General features: G+C 34.2%; 1 protein-coding gene across 1 annotated transcript; it reads left to right on the top strand.

Annotated features, from left to right (window-relative positions):
* The first annotated feature begins 6,104 nt into the window (after positions 1-6,104).
* On the top strand, positions 6,105-19,163 carry LOC132565588 (NADH-ubiquinone oxidoreductase 49 kDa subunit-like). The gene is made up of 13 exons (XM_060230232.1): positions 6,105-6,194; positions 9,087-9,187; positions 9,541-9,650; positions 9,973-10,174; positions 11,430-11,542; positions 12,262-12,336; positions 13,010-13,173; positions 14,640-14,759; positions 15,301-15,430; positions 16,377-16,472; positions 17,478-17,561; positions 18,037-18,094; positions 18,626-19,163. Exons 1-13 carry the CDS (start codon positions 6,106-6,108, stop codon positions 18,661-18,663), a joined length of 1,380 nt encoding a protein of 459 aa, XP_060086215.1. The 5' UTR covers position 6,105; the 3' UTR covers positions 18,664-19,163.
* The last annotated feature ends 1,710 nt before the right edge of the window (positions 19,164-20,873 follow it).

The following is a 20,873-nucleotide window of genomic DNA, read 5'->3' as shown; positions in this document are numbered from 1 at the left end:
AGCATATCGACACAGCTTTGGTGCCAACTGATGCTTCAACAACAACAAATACCAACATATCAGCAGAATCATGATTCAAACTCAAAAACAATAAGAAATTGTTGGCCAAAAAAGAGCTTTGAAAATTTGTATTTTGTATTAACATGTACTGTACAAAAAAGATATAAAAATTAACATAAAATAATTGCACCAACTCTGTACAATCAACGATTTTCGAGATGTTGCTATTTAATATAAAATTTATAAAATATGAATAAAAGAAAGATTTTCACATAGACTCCTGAAACAGTACAAGAATAATAAAACCAGGTGTTCCTGAAGAGTAAACGTCTTCCACTTCATCAACGACACCTGCCATGTTAAGCTTGGCCAATCAAAGTACATGTAAGTAGAATCACGTCCTCAAACTAGAACAAAGGTAAACAACAACAAAATTACGGTAACACAGTAAACAACAGCTGAATCAACCGGTATACTAATTAACATCAAACACATCAAATTTCATATCGCGTAAAAAAAAAAGAATATTTTTTCTCTAATGAAATAATTTATCGAAAAGAATATTTGAGTTCTTATTTCTATTGATTGATAGATTTTTTAATTTATTCAGTGTAAAAGCTATACACATGCTTAAAAAACATCGAATATCAACCAGGTTTCCAGCTGTCGTTCGAAAAAGCTGAAATCTTTACTTTGATTCGCGGGATCTTCCCTGAACGCCTGTCAATTGTGATGAGAGTGAGTTATAGTCTGGTGCAGAATTGTTGAACAGGTAAATCAGATAATCAAGTTCTGTTAACTGTTCAGAATACTGTTAATAACTGTAAAATAAAGGATATGTATTTGTTATATCCTATTCCAATCCCATGCTGAACGGTGGGAGATGTATAAAAGCCCAGTACATTTTGGAGAATTATCATATTTCAATATGCACTTTGTAGCATCAATTTCTCATTTTTTATTGCTTGAATAACTACTTAACTTTTTTCATATATATAAATTAATCCTGTACTTTTTTCAGCTTAGTGTAAAGTGTGTTTAATTTGAGTGATATTATTATCTGTGGTTTGATACAAGTACAGGATGGCTAACGCTCAGATCAACATTAAGTTCATCACCAACAGAAGAGGCGGACAGGACATTTCGCATAATGGATTCATCTACAGACAGATTCGAAGGAACGGCAACAGGACCTTCTGAAGATGTTCGACCTCAGGCTGTTCAGCTTCCCTCTCAACAGTAGACAACATACCAGCTAACTTTGAACGAAATCCACACAACCACGCCTCAGACCCAGCCAGTGTTGTAGTCAAACAGTTCATGAACCAGATCACCAACAAATGCGTAGAGTCTGTCAAACCCATTCCGTCCGTCTTTGAGGAGGAACTCGACTAACGCTGAGACAACGATTGGGATGACACTTCAAAGACCGTGGTCCAGCGACTGCCACCATTCTACACAGCCAAATCGCCTCTCTACCGTGCTGGCCGCAAGCAGACACCTCCACTACCAAAGACTTTGGATGATATCAAATTAGATGGAAGATGGGCAGAAACATCAACAGGCGAACCATTTCTCCTCTTTGACGACGGTGAACAGAACAACAGGACGATCGCATTCGCTACATCAGAGAACCTGGCTGAATTTGTAGCATCTGACACATTCTTCTGTGATGGCACATTCTGTACCTGTCCAACCATGTTTCACCAGATTTACAGCATCCATGTACTGACCCCAGTTGTCTATGCACTACTTCCTGGAAACAGCCAGGTTGTCTACAACTGTTTCTTCACGCTACTACAGGATCACATGATACACTTCCAGATTCCATTCCGGCCCACTACAGCCTTTGTCGATTTTGGAGGTAAACTGAAGAAGGTACTGCATGCCCATCCCAACATTTACACCATCATCCAGACGCATAAGGACATACAGAACATGAATGATATCGGCCAGATTAAGAGAGATGCATGAGGCACCATTCAACCTTGGAAGAAGAATTACGCCAACACTGACAGACGCCTGACCACCTTGAAGGACTGTTATCAGACTGGGACGATCGACCTGATGACCTATGCTGATTCAGCATCCGAGCTTCTCCATCTTGGATTAGAGTGTTTTGTGTTTTCTAGTAGAGACTTATCTAGTACTTGACTATCTAAGGTTGCAAAAGGACATAATGTCTAGATAAAGTGGATAATGTATTGTCATAGATAAACGAGTCATTGCTAATTCAGCTTCATTTAGGGGTTTATTGTTTATTTTAAATAATTTATTATTCTAGTGCTGAAATGTGCATATTGATTCGCTATTACATGTATAAATATAAATTCAATGTAATTGCTCACATCAGTATATCAATGTAACTTAATGAATTTTATTTATTAATTAAACATAATCTTTACATGATAATCATTAAATAATGAATGATGATATCAAATATTAATATATAATTATTGTTTTATAATATTTTTGTATGCTTAAATTGTGTTACAATTAAAACAAATAGAAACTTTATGTATTTCATTACTGATATGTAAGCATCCTATTTACAAAATAAGTTGGCATTCTTAGTTGAAACAGACTATAACTTTAGCTTCAAAGGATTCCCTATATTAACACATTCCTTTCAAGATGCCTGAGTTGGTGTTCGGACAATGAGCCTGATTCACACATGTTGCATACTTTGATTTACGGGTTCAGAATTGTTTACGCGAAATAAAAAAGACACATCTCATGAACTGATGTTACCTTCCACTACAGTACAATAGTTCGGATGAAATATATCATCTTTACCATCTGTTCAGTATTGACGTAAATGTAAATTCGGATTAAGTAGGAAGGCTAGGATTAATAGGTCTACGTTGAACGATATCAATATCCTAACTGTAAAAGTGATGTTTTGTAGGTTTTTATCTTACGGTGTTTTCAATAATCAAAATGATCGTACACTGTTTCGGCAACTGACAGACAAACTCACAATACAGGAATTCCTAAGATGCAAGTTGGTTATATTGATGAGGAAATCATCACGATTTTATTAAAAAATATTCTATTCCCTTATGCGGTGTGAACTTTGACGTGTTCAATACACGTTAGTATATATGTTAGTGAAGTAGAAAACGTTTACACTTCCGAAACACATGGTCTTATTTTTCTGGTATATTTTAAGGGTCTCCGTGTAAATCCCGACAATTATAACGTCAGTATGACGGTTCTTTTAATTATGTACGACTTTATTAACAAAAATTTTGAAGCAAAAACAAAAAAAAATTAAATGTATTTATTTTTCTTAAATGTTGATGAAATGAACCATACTTTACTTTTGATACTATTTGAAATAACAATATGTCAACATCCTATAAATTCATATTACATTTTGATGAAACCAAAACAAACTATGAAATGAGTATAAAATTATTGTGTAAGGAGACTTCTTTATATAATCGTTATTAAACACAAAAATTAAATTGTTCCCGCGTAATTCTATCAGACTAACACAATGTCTTTCCTTCCCAATACTATTCTGAGGGGTATTTGTTCGGGTATATCAGAGTCTCTAGTTATTGTGTAAGGAGGAGACTTATCGTTATATAATCGGATAATTAAACAAAACAAAAATTTAATTCGTTCCCGCGTAATTCTATCAGACTAACACAATTCTGGTGAGTGATTGGAGAATCTGACTTAATCAAAGTACATGTAACATACACAAAATGACAGTTACTCCAAGTAAATCAAACAGTCCGACCATTTATCATGCACACGAAAGAAACACAAGTGAATAGCACTTTTTCATAACTTAGTGATGTTACATCATACAGCTGTTTCGTCCTTCTAAGACTCGTCCGTGATGCTACATCATATAGTTGTTTCGTCCTTCTAGGACTCGTCAGTGATGTTACATCATACAGCTGTTTCGTCCTTCTAGGACTCGTCAGTAATGCTACATCATACAGCTGTTTCGTCCTTCTAGTACTCGTCAATGATGCTTAGAGACTGAATTTTGAAGTCTAGAAGGCGACTAATGAAAATCCAAAGTGATCAAAAGAAAAGTCAAAATCTAGACGGGGAGGTGCAGCAGTCCCATAATTTTATATAAATTTCGTAATTTCCATACATCAGATATTTTTAGAACAGCGTCAAGTACATGTGTATTTTCTGAATCTTGTCACAGTTTGAATGAATTAAAACGTGGCAAGCAGTAAAGTAAATATTTTTGTACAATTCGTTGTCTACGAAAGCCGATTAGTAATATTTGAAAAAAAAAATCTCGTTATTACGAATTAGCTACCTATCTCATTGTTGTATAAACAATGTATAACTTTGTTAGTACTTTTTCATTTTTATTCTCCAGCGTTTTTACCTAGTAAACAATTAAGCAATCGAACTATGGTAAATCTACGTTCCTAATTTTGAATCAAACTCTAAATTTACTATAAACTTTGTAGTCATTTTTTTTTTCATTTCACAGATTCCTGTCTCTGTCACATCTGGAAAGAAACTCAGGGGCATGTATTAAATATGTTATACAAATATTGAATTTAGGTGAATACGATGATTTATCAACCTGAGAAAGTGTTTCCCGAGGCCTCACATTCTCGGGTTAATATATCATAGTGTTCACATACAAACAAGCAACAAGTCGATAATTGTAAATAATTGCTGTACAAATTCTGTGGATGGAAGCAAAAAGTTATTTTTCGAGCTAGATAGAGTTGATTGAGAAAAGTCATTAAGTAAACTACATCAAACAATGTTTTAATGTAACTGGTCGTTTCTAAGATTGCTAAATACAGGGGTTCTATTTCCGGCTACCCATTACCACGAGAATGGTTTATTTAAGGTGTTACCTTACACTTGGTAGTTAGCCTACAGTGAACTGAGAACTCAACGACAGAAGGAAGGAAGGCTTTGTATAGACATGTATGTAATGGAATAGAAAAATTTACCTGCGGGGATAGGAGAGTTTAGCAACTTTCTACTCACTATTATATGAATATACACTGATACACGGACACACGTTTGTGTCAGAAATATGGCCGGGGAAATATTATAATATCTACCTATTTCCATTAGGAACTTACCTCAGGGAATATTATATCTATGAATAACTTTCAATGTAAGAAGATTTGTTAATGGTGTTATGACAAATTAAAAACATATTTTTCTAAACCAAATTAAGTTTTGAATAAATAGCAGTACTGTATACAATGATAAAAAGCCATTGCATTGAATTATATTTGCATATCGGGCACGTGTAATTCATTATCGGGGTGGATCAATATTTAAGACCTCTCGTGCGGGACAGTTTTAAATACAAAATTACCACGAAGACAGAGAGAGTGAGTGTGTGTTGGACGGTGTATTTTCCTTTATTTTCAAAAAAGAAAAATACCATGGGAGCAGAGACGCTCTAGATGGGAGGCAATGATGTCCCGGCAGTATAAACATTTGCAAGCCATTTGACTGTCGGTCAAGTATAGCGATATCGTGGTGTATATATGGTGGTAACAAAAAACAAACAAAATACATCTGAACATGATGTCGATCTTCAGATTACACAATTAAACTCACTAGAAATATGCTGCAATTCATTCAAAGCACACTACTTACAGACAGGACGTAGATATATCGAAGTTCGTGCATAACTTGTAAAAAGATCACCGTCGGTATTTGGATATAATCAATCTCAAATAGTGAACTTCCCAATAGAAACATAATTGGGGAATTTTTGTTTATCGCTTTCTTATACGTATATTTGTATCACTTTACATACATTAAGGTACTTAAGAACCCGAGTTTCCTCTGACCCAAACACCGGACGTTAGACATATCGACAAACAGGTCTCTGTTCTTCGGTCAAAATTTAACTTGAGAGATATAGCGTTAGCTCAGTACTTTATGTGGTTGTACAGGGAACTGACTCAGTAAAAATCTTGGTTACTTCCCCATGCACACATTTATTTTAACATATTATATTTGTCTTCCGTAATTGGTATGACAAGCTCTTCACTTAAGATTATATTACTTACCTCCCTTAGTATCGTCGTACCAAATCGAACGCACCTTTAATCTATACTCTATCCACTTCCGGCGGTCAAAATGGCTGCTTTGGGTTTGTTACGAAATTCGACATCGGCATTATTTCGCAGATCCTTGGTGAAAACTACACCAACTATTGTCTCTGTCAGGTAAAAATCTTCTGATGATTTCATTTTTAATGCACTTTTTTGCAGTGATGTCTAAAATGGAGGCATGGTACCGATTATTTGCAACTGTATGTCGTTGCCCTTGAACACTGAACAGAGAATTCTTAAAAAGCATCCCAATCCTGCCACAGGTATGCTCAAATAAATGATAAAACTGTGTTTCAGAATCAAAATACGTAATTTCTTACAGCGTCTTGCAGACTCCTGGAACAGGTTGGTCCTTTATTTTAGGGATAGTTGCCACTTTCAGGTTCTGGAGTAATCCCTTTTAGGACTTTATATAAGACGTTTGACACTGTCCCTCGTGATGGATTAACACTAGAGCACCGACAAATCTGTCTATATACAGTTGGCAGATCTGGCTATACATATCCCGGGGATATGTAAAATACTGAGCCATACCTGGTCGCTATCATGGTGTGGCCCATCGAAAAAATTGATGACAACATGCCTCAAATTTAACATTTTTTGTCACTTGCTGAAAACAGCAAGTGCCTTAAATTTGTACTTGCTAAAATGACTTTTATCTTGCTATTATCGCAAATTTCCATGTTCAAATAATGTGTTTTGTTTTGTGATTTATAATGTATTACTTTGCTTCATCCAATATATATCAACATTATAGAAGAACTGCATTGTCCCAATATTTACACTCTGAAAATCAAAACAATTAAATTCTGTGAAATGTTATGAATACACAGGCACTCACAATTTGCATCTGATGAATACACATGCTGAAAAAAGCAAGTCATTATTTTTTCTACTTGCAAATAGCCTTAAATTTAAGGCCTGGACAATCTAGCAAATTGGTAAAACGAATGTTTTTGTCCTAAACACCATTTCTGGGTAGGTTGAATATTTACAACATGTTCCAATGGTGAGACATGAAATATCCTTAATTCATGATTAAAACACCCCATATTTCACTTGCTTAACCACACAATTCACATTCGTTATGGGTTATAACTTTTTTGGATGGAAACATCATGCTGAAATTGCACCTGTGGCCTGTTTCTTCATCATCAAAGGGATACTTATCTGTAGTCGACACAATGATTGAATGATGCCATATTGGAAGGACACACTAGAGAGTTTGTTTCTAAATAGCTTGTGTACATAGATACTGAAAATATGTAATGATGAAATAGAGAAAAAAAATGCCTGAAATTGAACAAATTTGCTGAAAACATTAATTTCACTGACTTTCTTGATTCGTCATTCACTTTTTCAATCTGCACAAAAGAAATGTGACCAGACTTCACCAGGATGTTTACATTTGGCCATATATAGATATGGTAACATTTGGTTATAACTGTCATTAACCGTTAATTATACAATCAGCCAAGCCTTTCATGCTTGTTAGGTCACCTGGGTAAATTTGTTTACTGAAGGTAATTACATGTGTTAGGGTCACGCTCATTGTGGTTTCCTAATTATCAATGGATCAGACCACATCAAATGTTTCGTCGCAGTGACCAGTCAATTAATTTTAATTTTTCTGTAGATTTTTTTTTTTTTAAAATCTGATCTCCAAAAAGTACCTGCGCCCTATACGCGAATATTTACGGTAGTCAAATCTGCCTATGTAGCTAGATCTGCCTGCACTCCAGTACCTGGCTGTGAAATTAACAGCTGTGAAACAAGTTTTCTAATTTAAATTAATCTTAATGGCCAGTATGGAAGAACACAAGAGGTGGTACTGTTTGAGGGAACCAGAGTACCTGGGAAGAACCCACTTTTTTGGCAGGTCTTGTGTTCTTTCAGGAAACTGTACCTTGAACATCAAGGTGACAAGCAAGTGTTACTACTTCTCTTCCCATACATCTATATTCTTGATTCTTCATTTTCAGAATCCTTAAGGATAATTTCTCGTTTAGTTATGCATGTCAATGAACTGCCACCAGACAAATATATAAATAAATTGAAATGTGTTCATGCTATAATATTCATTTAAAAATCTGACTAACAAAACATCAGTATTTTCTGAATAAAAACTCCATAAATACATCCTCAAGTTCGCTCACCTGAAATGACCAACTTGTGACTGTCCTTTCGTTTCTGATGACGTCACTAAATCACAGAGATGCTGGAGTTAGCTTACAGTGACCTAGACATTACATAAAATCAATACTTGAACGAGAATGACATCTTGATGAAAATTAAATCAAACAAATTCTTGTCGCGAATGTTTTGGATATGTGTGTTTATATGTGCACCGTTTTTAAATGGTCAGATTTAAGTTTTTATTGATAGAGACCCCTATTTTTTTTGTAAACTCCTTTTCATAACCGAAGCTATCTAACTGAAGTTGATTTTTCATCTCCCGGTCTACAACTCATTAAATAAAATAAGAAATGAGTCATCAAAAGTGATTATTTAAATGTCATAATTTTTTCAATATAAGAAGTGTATGTTGAGACTTTTGTAGCCAAAAGATTGTGAGAAGGCATGGCCTATTATTCACTGTTGGTTTTTATTCACATGACAGACAATGGAGGATATCTGACATGTAAAAATACGTTTTAAGAAATGAAACTAAAATTTCCAATGAAATGAATATTCATATTTTATAGTTGCTGGTTTAAGTCACAATTTTTAATTTTTTTTTCTCGAAGCATGACATAATACAGCAACAAATTATCCAGATGAAAGGTCAAGAATATCAATAGATCATGTGATATGGCTTGACAGAAAGGCTGTTCTGAAATTTATAACGGACAAGAAGTGATATCTAGACAATATATATTAAATATAGAGATCTTTTTCTACACTGATGATTTTTGTTTTGTTTTATTTTTTAAGTTTGACTTTATTTTGTTTATACCTGTCTGATTATTATTTACTTGATGTAAGTCTGTATATTTTTACTGTTAGGCATGGAAGATGGCATCCCGGGGAAACCCCACTAGAAGAGTTCAAGTCCCCTGTAGGTTTCTATGCAGGCACTGATCAAAACTGGGTTGTACCTGATTTCTGTAAGTACCGTTTTTTCTTAAATACACTCCATATAACAAGATCAATTTATTTTTGATAGCATGATTGTCACATTGTTGTTAAATTACCACCTGCTTGTTGTGTTATATAAGAGATGAGAGCCATGCATGTTGTACAAGATGAAGTGATTATGTTAATTTCTGATATATCCACAATAAAGGCCAGCAGACATTTTCTAGATCAATAAAATTTTATCAGTCATTTTCAGAGCTGACAAAGGCAATAGTATTTGTGTTTCTGAAATGAAAATGAGGCTCTGGACACCAGGTCCATATCTGAAATATAGACTCATTGTAACTATTAATACTGTATTGGTAAAAAATTTTTTGCACAGCTTCTTCAGTTTATGTGGAAAAAGGAATCAAGGGAATGGAGATTAACTTTGGACCACAACATCCAGCAGCTCACGGTGTACTACGACTTTTACTCAGTATGGATGGAGAAGTAAGACAACTTCTTTAAAAAAATAAAATTGTTTTACTTTCTTTTATTCAATATTCTGCTTTGAAACTTTTCTATAGCATATTGAGGAGTTGAGAAACCTTTTAAAACAGCTATGAAATCAGAGCCTTTGAAGGAATTTAAAGTTAGGACAATGTGGAAGATTAGCCATTTGGCTAAACATGTTTCATCCTCAATAAAGAATATGTATTATTATCATTAGTAGTAGTAATTCTTACCACTGATTTGAAATTCATCATATTTACTAATCTGGGTGAGGAGCCTGTCTCAGAGATGTGATAACTTGTGGTGTTTCTTGTTGTAGACTGTAGGTAGAGCAGATCCACACATTGGCCTTCTCCACAGAGGAACAGAAAAGCTGATTGAATACAAAACCTACCTGCAGGCGTTACCTTACTTTGATCGTCTTGACTATGTGTCAATGATGTGTAATGAACAGTGTTTCTCTCTGGCTGTTGAGAAACTCCTAAACATAGAGGTTCCTATACGTGCAAAGTACATACGTAGTAAGTACTTAATGTTAAATTTTACCTGATGATTTTCATGCACAAGAACTGCTCAAATGAGTGGTTCGGTTGTGATGTCATCGGTAGTTCAGCAGTGATGTTATCAATGATTCAGTGTGATGTCTTAAGTAGAGCTGAAACTAATGTTAGAACATTCGTGAATCAATACTTACTTCCTGAACATTTGAATAGTGAAGTGAAACAGTATTTGAAGATTTAGTACAATTTACCAGCAGTGATTTATCACAAAGATGGATAAACATTTAAGATTGGTTTAGGAACATTTCCAACTGAATTTAGAGAAATATAAAGCTGGATGTTAACTATGCTCAGTAGTTTTATTATATAAACATAACTAGTCATTTGAATGATGGAGATGCTTGAAAACAGCTGGTTACAAGTGCCCAAATGACTGATGAAATTGATCACAAGAATCGGTTGTTATGTCACTTTTTTTCAGCAAGTGGTTGTTATAGAATCAGTAAGCAAATGGTGAAGAATGAGAAACCCATTGCATTATACATCAAAAATAGATTATTTCTCAGATTTTCAAACAAATTATTCTATCTTCACTCTTTTGACAATGAAACAAACATGAGCGTGCCGATCGTGAGAGGTACAGAAATGATGTTCGCGGTGGTTCTTTGTTGATGCCATCAGTGGGTTAGTTACAATGTCGTCAGTGATTCATACGTATCACCACTGGATAAATTGTGATGTCATATGTTCAGTGGTGATGTCATCAGTGGTTTATCCTTGGTGCCTTCAATGGGTTAGTAATAATATATCTAGTGGTTCACATATAATGTCACTATCACTTCATTTGTGATTGACACCATTGGTTCAATGGTGATGTCCTCAGTGGTTCATAGGCGATGTCCTCAGTGGTTCATTGACGATGTCCTCAGTGGTTCATTGGCGATGTCCTCAGTGGTTCATTGGCGATGTCCTCAGTAGTTCATTGGCGATGTCCTCAGTGGTTCATTGGCGGTGTCCTCAGTGGTTCAGTCATGAGGTCTTCACTGGTTTTGTTAAGACCAATAGTTTCTTATACTTGTATTAAAAACATCTGTGTAAGTAGTTTAAAAACCAATTTCTTTTCATTTGATGTTATATATGCCTGGCATTGATCATGAAACGTCCAAAAGGTTTTCTGTAAAAGAAAATATAATTGAGATTTCAAATGTTTTGTTACAGATGATGTTTATGTATGATGTTGATTGTCATTTTGAATTAACGTGGCTCTCTTTTCCAGCATTGTTTGCTGAGATAACCCGTATCCTAAATCACATTATGGGTGTAGGAACACATGCTCTTGATGTTGGCGCCATGACACCATTCTTTTGGCTTTTTGAAGAGAGAGAAAAGGTCTGTCTTATTATCACAAATATATAAATCAAATTTCTCTTTAAAGTATTTGTTTTTCTTTTAAATTGAAAGCTCAGACGGAACTTTTAGAACACTTATAGAAAACTGATTCAGAGAACTTCTAAATTTGATATAAGGCACAGTATAGAGACAGAATTTCATTTTTAATGTGTTTTGTATAGAACTTGATGCAAAACAGTGCTTTAACCAAGCATTAACTAGAAAATGAGGTAGAAAGTGAAAGCTGGAAGACAGATTTTCAGAAATCTGATATGTAGGAAGACAAAACGAGTAATATTAAATATGTGTTAATACAAATGCAGTAATTTTTATAGAAATGTTTTGGCAAGTGCAGAACACTATTCAAAAATTAGTCTGAATACTAAAAGATATAGTGAGGTCTCAAGATTTGTGTGAATCTCACAGGAAAAGTATGAGTCCAGGTCTGAAATATTTGTGTCCCAAAAATCACTGACATATCAGAGACAGTTTTGTGTGCTTCTGAAAAAAATGTTCTACAAATTCACTATCAGAAACAGTCAAGTATTTGTGACACTTGCTTATGGTAGAGCTTCAGCCAGCAATGAAATATCAGTTTAAATCTGGAATAGAGGAAAATTGTGGAAATAAAAAAAACCCAATTTTATAGATTTCTAAATGGAGTTATTGTTCTTTCAATAAAAAGGGTTTAGTTGATAGATTTCCATGTTATGTAACAGATGATGGAGTTCTATGAGAGAGTATCTGGAGCAAGAATGCACGCAGCTTATGTCAGACCTGGAGGTGTGTCACAGGTATGTCTGTATAATTTTTTGAAAGTTCTTCAGAATATGAAATAATGAATTTGATTTCCTTGCTCGAACTTAATGCAATTGGTTTGGCATAAAAATTTCTGTAAATCTTAAGCCACCACCAAAATTTAAGAATTGACAGTACATGAATGTATTATACATACACTGTATATTTGAAGTTTGAAACGTCCCATATTTATGTTCTTCTTGGTCTGTCTTTGTCATTAATCAGTTGGTATGTCCTGTAATGGCTGATTCAGATCCATAGAATATTGTTATCACTACTATTTGGTTGTTTGAATCAGGGCTTTTGGGGCTGGAAATGGGCCCAGTTCCAAAATGACACTATTTCATATTTGAGCCAAATTTTCAAAATTTTCCAATTTACTTCTGAAACTTTCCTTCCTATTGCACTTACAGTGAAACCTCGCTATTAAGACCACTTTGGAGACTGGACAAAAGTGGTCTTAATAGCAAGGTGGTCTTAATAGCGAGATGGATCAGATTGCTTTCCAAATTGAGGCAAAAATGCCCAATACTAATCTAGTGAAATAGCACTGACTGACACAAGCCTTTATGTCAATATATATAACTATAACCTGTAAAGTATACAGAGGACTATTTGGTCATACATATAAATTATTGTCGTTATTCAATATCATCTGGATCTCTACAGGACTTGCCCCTCGGACTTTTGGACGACATCTATGAGTTTATTGAAAAGTTTAACCAGCGTCTGGATGAGGTGGAAGAGCTACTTACCATGAACAGACTTTGGAAACAGAGGACAATAGATATTGGTATCGTTTCTGCTCAGGATGCTATGAATTTTGGCTTCAGGTAAGCACTTCTATCTTACGAAGAACCTAACATTTTAGAAGCTCTGAATTTTGGCTTCAGGTAAGCAGTTCTATCTTACAAAGAACCTAACTTTTTAGAAGCTCTGAATTTTGGCTTCAGGCAAGCAGTTCTATCTTACAAAGAACCTAACTTTTTAGATACTGGGAGCCAGAACATCCATAAGTTAAAGTTCAATGTCACTTTTTGAAATTTTAATTCTCGCCCAAATTTTGTCATAAATGAAAGTTTATAGTGTCATTAGTCATGATGATACTTGTTATATATAGAAGATACCTTTTCCTGGTAATTTCTAGTTGGAGGATGGACTATTTTTACGCTACATAAAGTTATATTCTGATAACTGCTAGCTTTATTTCTTTATTCCAATACATCATACACAGCATCTTTAAGTGCCCTTAGTATTGGAGTCCCAAACTCTTGGTTTGAAACAGATAACTCATCACAAATTTCAGTTTTTCTGGACCAGTGCTCTGAATCCATTAAAGACAAATGCTCAAAACATTTTACACATAATAAGCTAGTAGTATCTTTTGCTATTGGGAAGTTCTCCATTTAAATACTTTTTTGTTACCATAGAAACAGATAGGCCAAATCAATTGTCCATAAACAATTTCACTGATGAAATTTTTGCAGAAACCTTCCCTGACCTAAGATGAACCAAAATTGTGAATTATACAGTCCCAATCCCCCAGGGGCCTGAGGGGAGGGGCCAAAAAGGGTCCAGTTGACTTAAATTTCAAAAATCTTCTCTTCAAGACCCAGATATGGTAGAATCAAATACTCTTCATGAATGGAAACATCTTAGGGTGCTTTACCAAAGCTATGAATTTCATGGCCCCAGGGACTCCCATATCGCTGTGGGGAGGGGGTAAAGTTTACTACAGTTTATGTAGGAAAACTAAATTTTTGAGTTTCGATTTGTTTAATTTCCATTGGATATATTTTAAACCTGGTTAGAATTATGAATGAAGGATGACGACTTGATCGTATGCCCACTTAGATCCTGACTGACCCCAAGGGGCTGATGGATGGGGCCAAAAAGTTATCAAATTGACTTAAATTTCAAAGATCTTCTTCTCCAGACCCAGATATGGTAGAATCAAATGAATGCTCTTCATGAATGGAAGCATCTCAAGGTGCTTTAATTCCCAAAATGAGCCTCATATTTCTTCTTGGGGAGGAATTTTTTTTTTAGAGTTTACTGTTATTTACATAGAAAAATAGTATTTTTGAGCATAACGTTGGTTATTTTCCACTGGAAATAACTTTATAAGAATTATCAGTATAGGATGACAGTTTTGATGGAATACATGTATTGACACTGTCTATATTCAATGTCAAAATTTCTGTTTCATGACACTTGTCGTGCATTGTGTTATCTTGTTGGTATATTCTTTGTTGAATTATCAATATTTGTACTCTCACTGCAAATCTTGTATCCTTAGTGGCGTGATGTTGCGAGGTTCTGGCATTAAATGGGATCTGAGAAAGGTGCAGCCTTATGACGCCTATCATTTGGTGGATTTTGATGTTCCTATTGGCGTAAATGGCGACTGTTATGACAGGTAATGAGTCACATGGGTTTCATAGCCTTCAAATCTATCTGTACTTTTAAATTAATATTACTTCTGAATATAAATAAACCTACGTTGTTTCACTCATTACCAATAAATGTGAGCAAATTCTGTTCCCTGGCATCAGCATTTCTGTCTTATCCAAAATTTACAAGTGATTTAAATGGACTAAATGGTTAGATTACGTTATTTTTTCCATGCGTTTGATTGTGGACAAACATAGTAATAATTAGAATCAAACAATTTACAAAATTACAACACTCCCTTAGAAAATTTTATAAAGATTATCAGCTTCAAACTAACACTAGTCAACACTCGCTGTTTTATTTCTCTGGAAAAGAGATTTGTGAAAAAAATTTCTATGGCATCTAGGGGGGAGCATGGTACTAGTAATAACTGATTGCACATGATTTTATGTGCAATATTTCCTGGTTTTCAACATTTAACCTATCTTCACCTGCTTTTGTGTCTGCTGTTTAGAACAGATTGTGTATTATATGGCTGTTAATTGATGCTGTCATTTTTCTGATAGATATCTTATTCGAATGGAGGAGATGAGACAGAGTTTGAGAATTATTCACCAGTGTTTGAACGATATGCCTGAAGGTGAAATCAAGGTGGATGACAATAAAATTGTGCCCCCAAGTCGAGCTGAAATGAAGGTAATTTACATGTTTCTAATATACACAAAACAATGATGGTTTGTTTTTGTCTGTTTTACAAGCTCCTTTGTTAGCCTAATCTATGCAAATTTTGACTATATTGATCAGTGCTGAGAAAAACATCCTGTTGTAACTGTAAAATATATTGCTCTCTTAGAAAAAATTAATTTGGCCTTCTGTCTTAATTTTGAAACATTTTAACTTTGAATTTGCCTTACCTATACCAGGGTCATGTTTTCATTTCTTTACAAAGAATAATAGTTAATTGACACACATTAATTGATTTGAGTTATCTCCCTTATAAAACTATTCAAATATGTTCAAAACATGTGTGAAGGATTACTCTACCTTCTTTTCACACTATTTGTTTTGCAGTTGTTATTTTAATGGTGGGGATGGGGAGCATATTGTTTTGCTTATGTCTATCTGTTCCCTCCAAACATATCGCATTCTGCTCCAAATCAATATCATCTTAAGAACATGTCAACAGATTTATTTTGTGTTTACTTCTTAGTATCATTATCATGTTCTCCACCTGATCAGATTCTGGTTTATTTATAGGAGCAAGATATTCATGCAGGGCTCTGGATCTGCCAGATTTGGGGCCGATATTCGGCCCCATTCCCAATGCAAAATAGTATCTTTTTTCCCAATTTAGACCCCAAGTTTTCACAATTCTAAGGAAAACACCATTATTTTTCCCAATTCTAAGGGCCCCGGGCCCCAGTCCCAAAATGGGGTGTGAGAGCCCTGTCATGGGATGTTTTCTACTTAGCATCAACTGATGAGTCCTAGAACAACTATTTGATTTGTGTGCCTTTTACAGAATCTTCTTACAAATTTTAAATTTCACATATTTTCTTCCCATTAATTGTTAATCATGTGTGTGATTGAACTAGAATGAATTCTTAAATCCTAATGGATTTTAATATTTTGTTTTTTATAGTCATCTATGGAGGCCCTTATCCATCATTTTAAGTTATATTCTGAGGGAATGCGTGTACCTCCTGGTTCTACTTACACTGCTGTAGAAGCACCCAAGGTAAAATATATTGAATCTTGTAGTTAAGAGTATAATACTATATATTGGGAATGAAGACTGGTAATGTAAACAAGACATATGGTCGGATGTCAAACAGCAGACCAGACAATGGTGTCCCAAACAGGAGTCGTTGATGTCCCAAACAGGAGTCCTTGGCGTCCCAAATCTATTCTGGATTGATCTAGGTCATCAAAATGGTTGTACTGTAAAATCAGTCGCTTTCAGAGAGTATCTATGTCCTTTTGAATTTATGAATACTCTAGATCCACAAATTTTTATATCCATTAAATGATAAACAGATTTAACTTGACATGAATTATAGTACCCAGGTACTTTTTATTTTGTGAGCAAGGCTTATGCATGAAGTCAGTGCCAAAGAAAATGCATGTTCTTAGAAAACCATGAACTTTGGGCTCCAACAGTTGTTATTGTTGGACTACAGCATGTGTTATTATAAATTTGTATTGATAGTTGATATTCTTTTGTCATCCTCACTACTCCAGGGGTTACAAACACTTTTGCTCACTGCACCCCTGGAACCATCCTTGATACTCGAGGTGTTACAAACACTTTTTCTCACTGCACCCCTGGAACATGTCATGACAAAATTGAAAGCACAAGCGAAGTAAGTTGATTGGTTCCAGGAAAAAAAAAATCAAACTAACCAATCACCAGCTGATATGCTCCTTCTAAAGATTACAAAGGTGCGACACCCAACTTCAAAGCCATTACAATATACTATTATGAGACTTCAAGATTTGTTTGATGTGCATCAAAGAATCAAACTAGCCTTTTCATCTTGTTCACAAGGTGTCGGACAAGGAACCTTCAATTTTACCTTGACATGTTCCAGAGATGCCAAGAGTGAAAGTAACCCCTAGAGTTTCGAGGATGGTCTGTTTTTTGTCATGTGTAGGACCTTGTACATATGTGAATATACCGATCAAGACTTTGTACAGCTAAAATGGAATTGATTTCAGAACACTTATTTTCTGAATTTCACAGGGTGAGTTTGGAGTATATTTGGTATCTGACGGTACAAACAAGCCCTACCGGTGTAAAATCAGAGCTCCTGGATTTGCACATTTGGTAAGTCTGTGAACAACTTTCTGGTTTGATGGTGGTTTTATTTTGTATTACATAAAAATATTTCAGGAAAATAATGTAAATAATCTGATTATAGGTTATTTTTGTTGTGGTATGAAAATTGGACAAACTCTGCTTTTTCTATGATTCAGCTTTTTGATATAATTTAACCTTTTGTAATTGTAACCTTCAGAAATAATGCAAGTCCCAGCTGGTGGAAAGAAAGTGAGGACTTTAGTGTCACATACAACTAAGACCCAAACAGATCTATTCCAGGGAAAAAAACGAGAAAAATATATTCACTCTGCCACATCAATTTATCATCTGCTTATTTTTCATGTAGTTGATGTTACATTGTACAATATACATTACTGGTAGGCCAGATATATGCCAGGCATTTTCTCTTAGCTGTTGTCAGTTTTTACTCCCAGTTTACTTCACAGACAGATCTTATTGTGTTGTTTGGTTTACTCCGCAGGCGGCTTTGGACGTGGTCGGTAAGCGACACATGTTGGCAGACATCGTTGCCATTATTGGTATGTGATTGTTTAATTGTTTAATCATTAATGTCCTATATAATACTATGACATGATAAAATACACATTGATGAACGATCATTGATAATGTTATTCATTTACCTTAATTTATTGGTAAAAATATTCTCTTTTTTCAACATGGGTTCATCAGCATTACAGTTAATTTTTCAAAATTTTTACTTTGATTCAAAATTTAATATCTCATCAAAAAGTTCAAGCAAAATGATATATTTTTTAACCAAGTCTTGAAACAAATTATTATTTTCTTTATAATTTTTTTTTCTTGTTTTTTTATCTGTATAAATCTTTTTTGAATCATTTCTTGATTTTGGTGTACAGTCCATTCTTGAAAAAAAAAATTGAAAAAAAAAAACGAAAAATTGGAACTCCTCAGATGACAGCCATGTCAGGGAATTAGTTGGTATATGTTGTGCAAAAGAGGTTTTTTGTAAATTCTGTAATATTGTCTAAAGTTAGGTACATTTGCAGCAACATTGATGCTGATAAAGATTTCCTTTCTGTCACAATTAGGTACCATGGATGTAGTGTTTGGCGAGGTGGACAGATGAACTGGATCAAGACCAGTGTGTACGGATGTGTGTATTTAAACTGTTTCTTGTTCAGATATTCACTTCTATACCCTTTGATTTGCAATGGACCTGCCTACTTTAAAGGTTTTGGTACTGTCCATTATAACAGAGGGGAAAGAGGGCTGTAGAGACATGTGAATAACAGTCCTGTGATAAAATAGGGAAATTTTTGATGAAGTACCGAAGAAAAATGATCTTCGTCACATTCAACAAAAAGAACTTCCATATAGAAAAAATTACTAAAGTAAAAATAAATTTGAAAAGACATTTATCAAAGACAGAAAATGCCTCATGTCATCAAGTTTTAAAACAGCTTTGGAGAGAGAAGATACATTATTTTACATGTTTGTGGAATATTTTCTGTTTTGTGTGGAAGCATTGTTGTTATGTGATATACAATTTAAAAGCTTAGTTTTCAAATTAACTTGTGTGTTGATTTAAACACAAGGGCAAATGAAAATAAAGAAATGGTTGAATAGGCCTCTTGTCTGTTTTGTATTTTCGAAGTCCGACCACTTATTGAAAAATCCGAAAACGTTTTAGGTGTAATGTATCCTTCAATTATTTTTTATTCTAATTGTAAGTATAGTAACACTTGTTAATAACTAATTCCTTGGGACCAGAGGAAATTATTTGTTATATCCTAAACTTATTTCAGGATTGTTAGCATTCTTAAAGGTTATGTCGCCCGTACAGGTATTTCAACTCATCTGATTTTAAACAATTTCACATCTCACATAAAAGCTCAAAAATTAACACAGGGACAAATATTTGAAGACAGGTATCAAAACATTCAATTGTTTTTATTTCATTTAAGGAAACTTTCAGAAAGAAGTCATTTGTGATTTCCTGATTTTTAAATTTTTTTTCGAAATATGAATCAAAGCCTGAATGACTGCTGTTAAATCTGATGGGGGTGTTCTCTCTTGAGCCCAACAGAGAAATCAATATAAAGCTTTAATTAGACATACTTTACACAATTTCCATTTTAATTGTATCAACATCATCATGTCAATATTCACATTTATCATGATGTTGTTGTTATTTACTTTTTTAGTTCACCTGGCCCGAGATGTAACTGTTAAACATGGTAGTAATTTTTCCAGTACTCTTACGAAATAGTGTTTATAATTCAATCAAATCCTACATTAAACTATAGTAATAGATGTGTATATACATGATGGTATTCAAATAAAAGAATGTTCAAGAAATATTTACAAACTGAAATATACAAATAATTCTCCAGTTTTATATCATTAAATGGATATCATGGGAATAAGGAAAAAAAATTAATATATGTTATATTCATTGACAAAAACTGAAATACTGACTCTCATCTATTTTGATACTAAGATAAATGTATTCTATGGGCATATTTAAAACACGATGTTTATTAAATCAATGTTATCAAATTATGGTTACAAGTGTCCTATTGATATTCATGAATGATGCCCGGATCAAAAAATAGTGATGATTGAACACAGACTATTATTATTATTAATGATTTAAGGTTCTTAAATAATTTGTTTCATACATCATAATTTATCACTCTTATTGGTATTTGCATACAGTAAATGATTCACTTTAAACCTACTTATTGAAAAGCTACTACATGTATGCCAACAGAAAACCATTTAAGCTGCTTGGTTAAGGAAGCTATCTGGCCGAGAAAGAAAAAGACCATTGGCAAGTCCCTGATTTAGGTTGGCAAAATATTTACCTTTAAACGAGTTAGAAACACTCCCTTTGTAATTTTTACCAGGTATGAAGTTGTGCCACACATGAGTGACTCTGTATTATTTTCAATAGTAGATGATATATATAATTTGTACTCATTATTCAGTAGGTTAATATTGATTTTGCACAAATGAATTTAATGGTGCGTTTTATGTATTACGTGGGCACCTAAGTGTTAAAATTCCTTCAAATTAGAAATTCAAAGGATCAAACTGGTCTGTTCGTCTAGTCTACAATGTGTCGCACATGGAACTCTCAATTTTGCCATGACATGTTCCAGGGGTGTCAAAGAGCGAAAGTGGACATTTGATGTCGTGGCTAGATACATGTGTATACCCCGATCATTCTTCATATATATATTATAAGTACGCTTTGACATACAGATTCTTGATTTTCACATCACCCCCCGAAATCAACGATAAGGAAATTCCACGAAAATAAGTGACTTTTCA

Source organism: Ylistrum balloti, unplaced genomic scaffold, assembly GCF_031769215.1.
Source record: "Ylistrum balloti isolate Yb309-2 unplaced genomic scaffold, AGI_CSIRO_Ybal_v1 Utg369726, whole genome shotgun sequence".
Classification (NCBI taxonomy): domain Eukaryota; kingdom Metazoa; phylum Mollusca; class Bivalvia; order Pectinida; family Pectinidae; genus Ylistrum; species Ylistrum balloti.
The sequence above is the reverse complement of the archived record's forward strand: the minus strand, read 5'-3'. Positions and strand labels throughout refer to the sequence as shown.

What these genes read in the sequence shown, in the direction of transcription:
- LOC132565588 (XM_060230232.1), top strand. Translation starts at nt 6,106, where the DNA reads ATGGCTGCTTTGGGTTTGTTACGAAATTCGACATCGGCATTATTTCGC. An exon ending in CCAACTATTGTCTCTGTCAG is followed by an intron (nt 6,195 to 9,086) that starts GTAAAAATCTTC and finishes TTTTACTGTTAG; the next exon opens with GCATGGAAGATGGCATCCCG. An exon ending in GCTATGAATTTTGGCTTCAG is followed by an intron (nt 13,174 to 14,639) that starts GTAAGCACTTCT and finishes TTGTATCCTTAG; the next exon opens with TGGCGTGATGTTGCGAGGTT.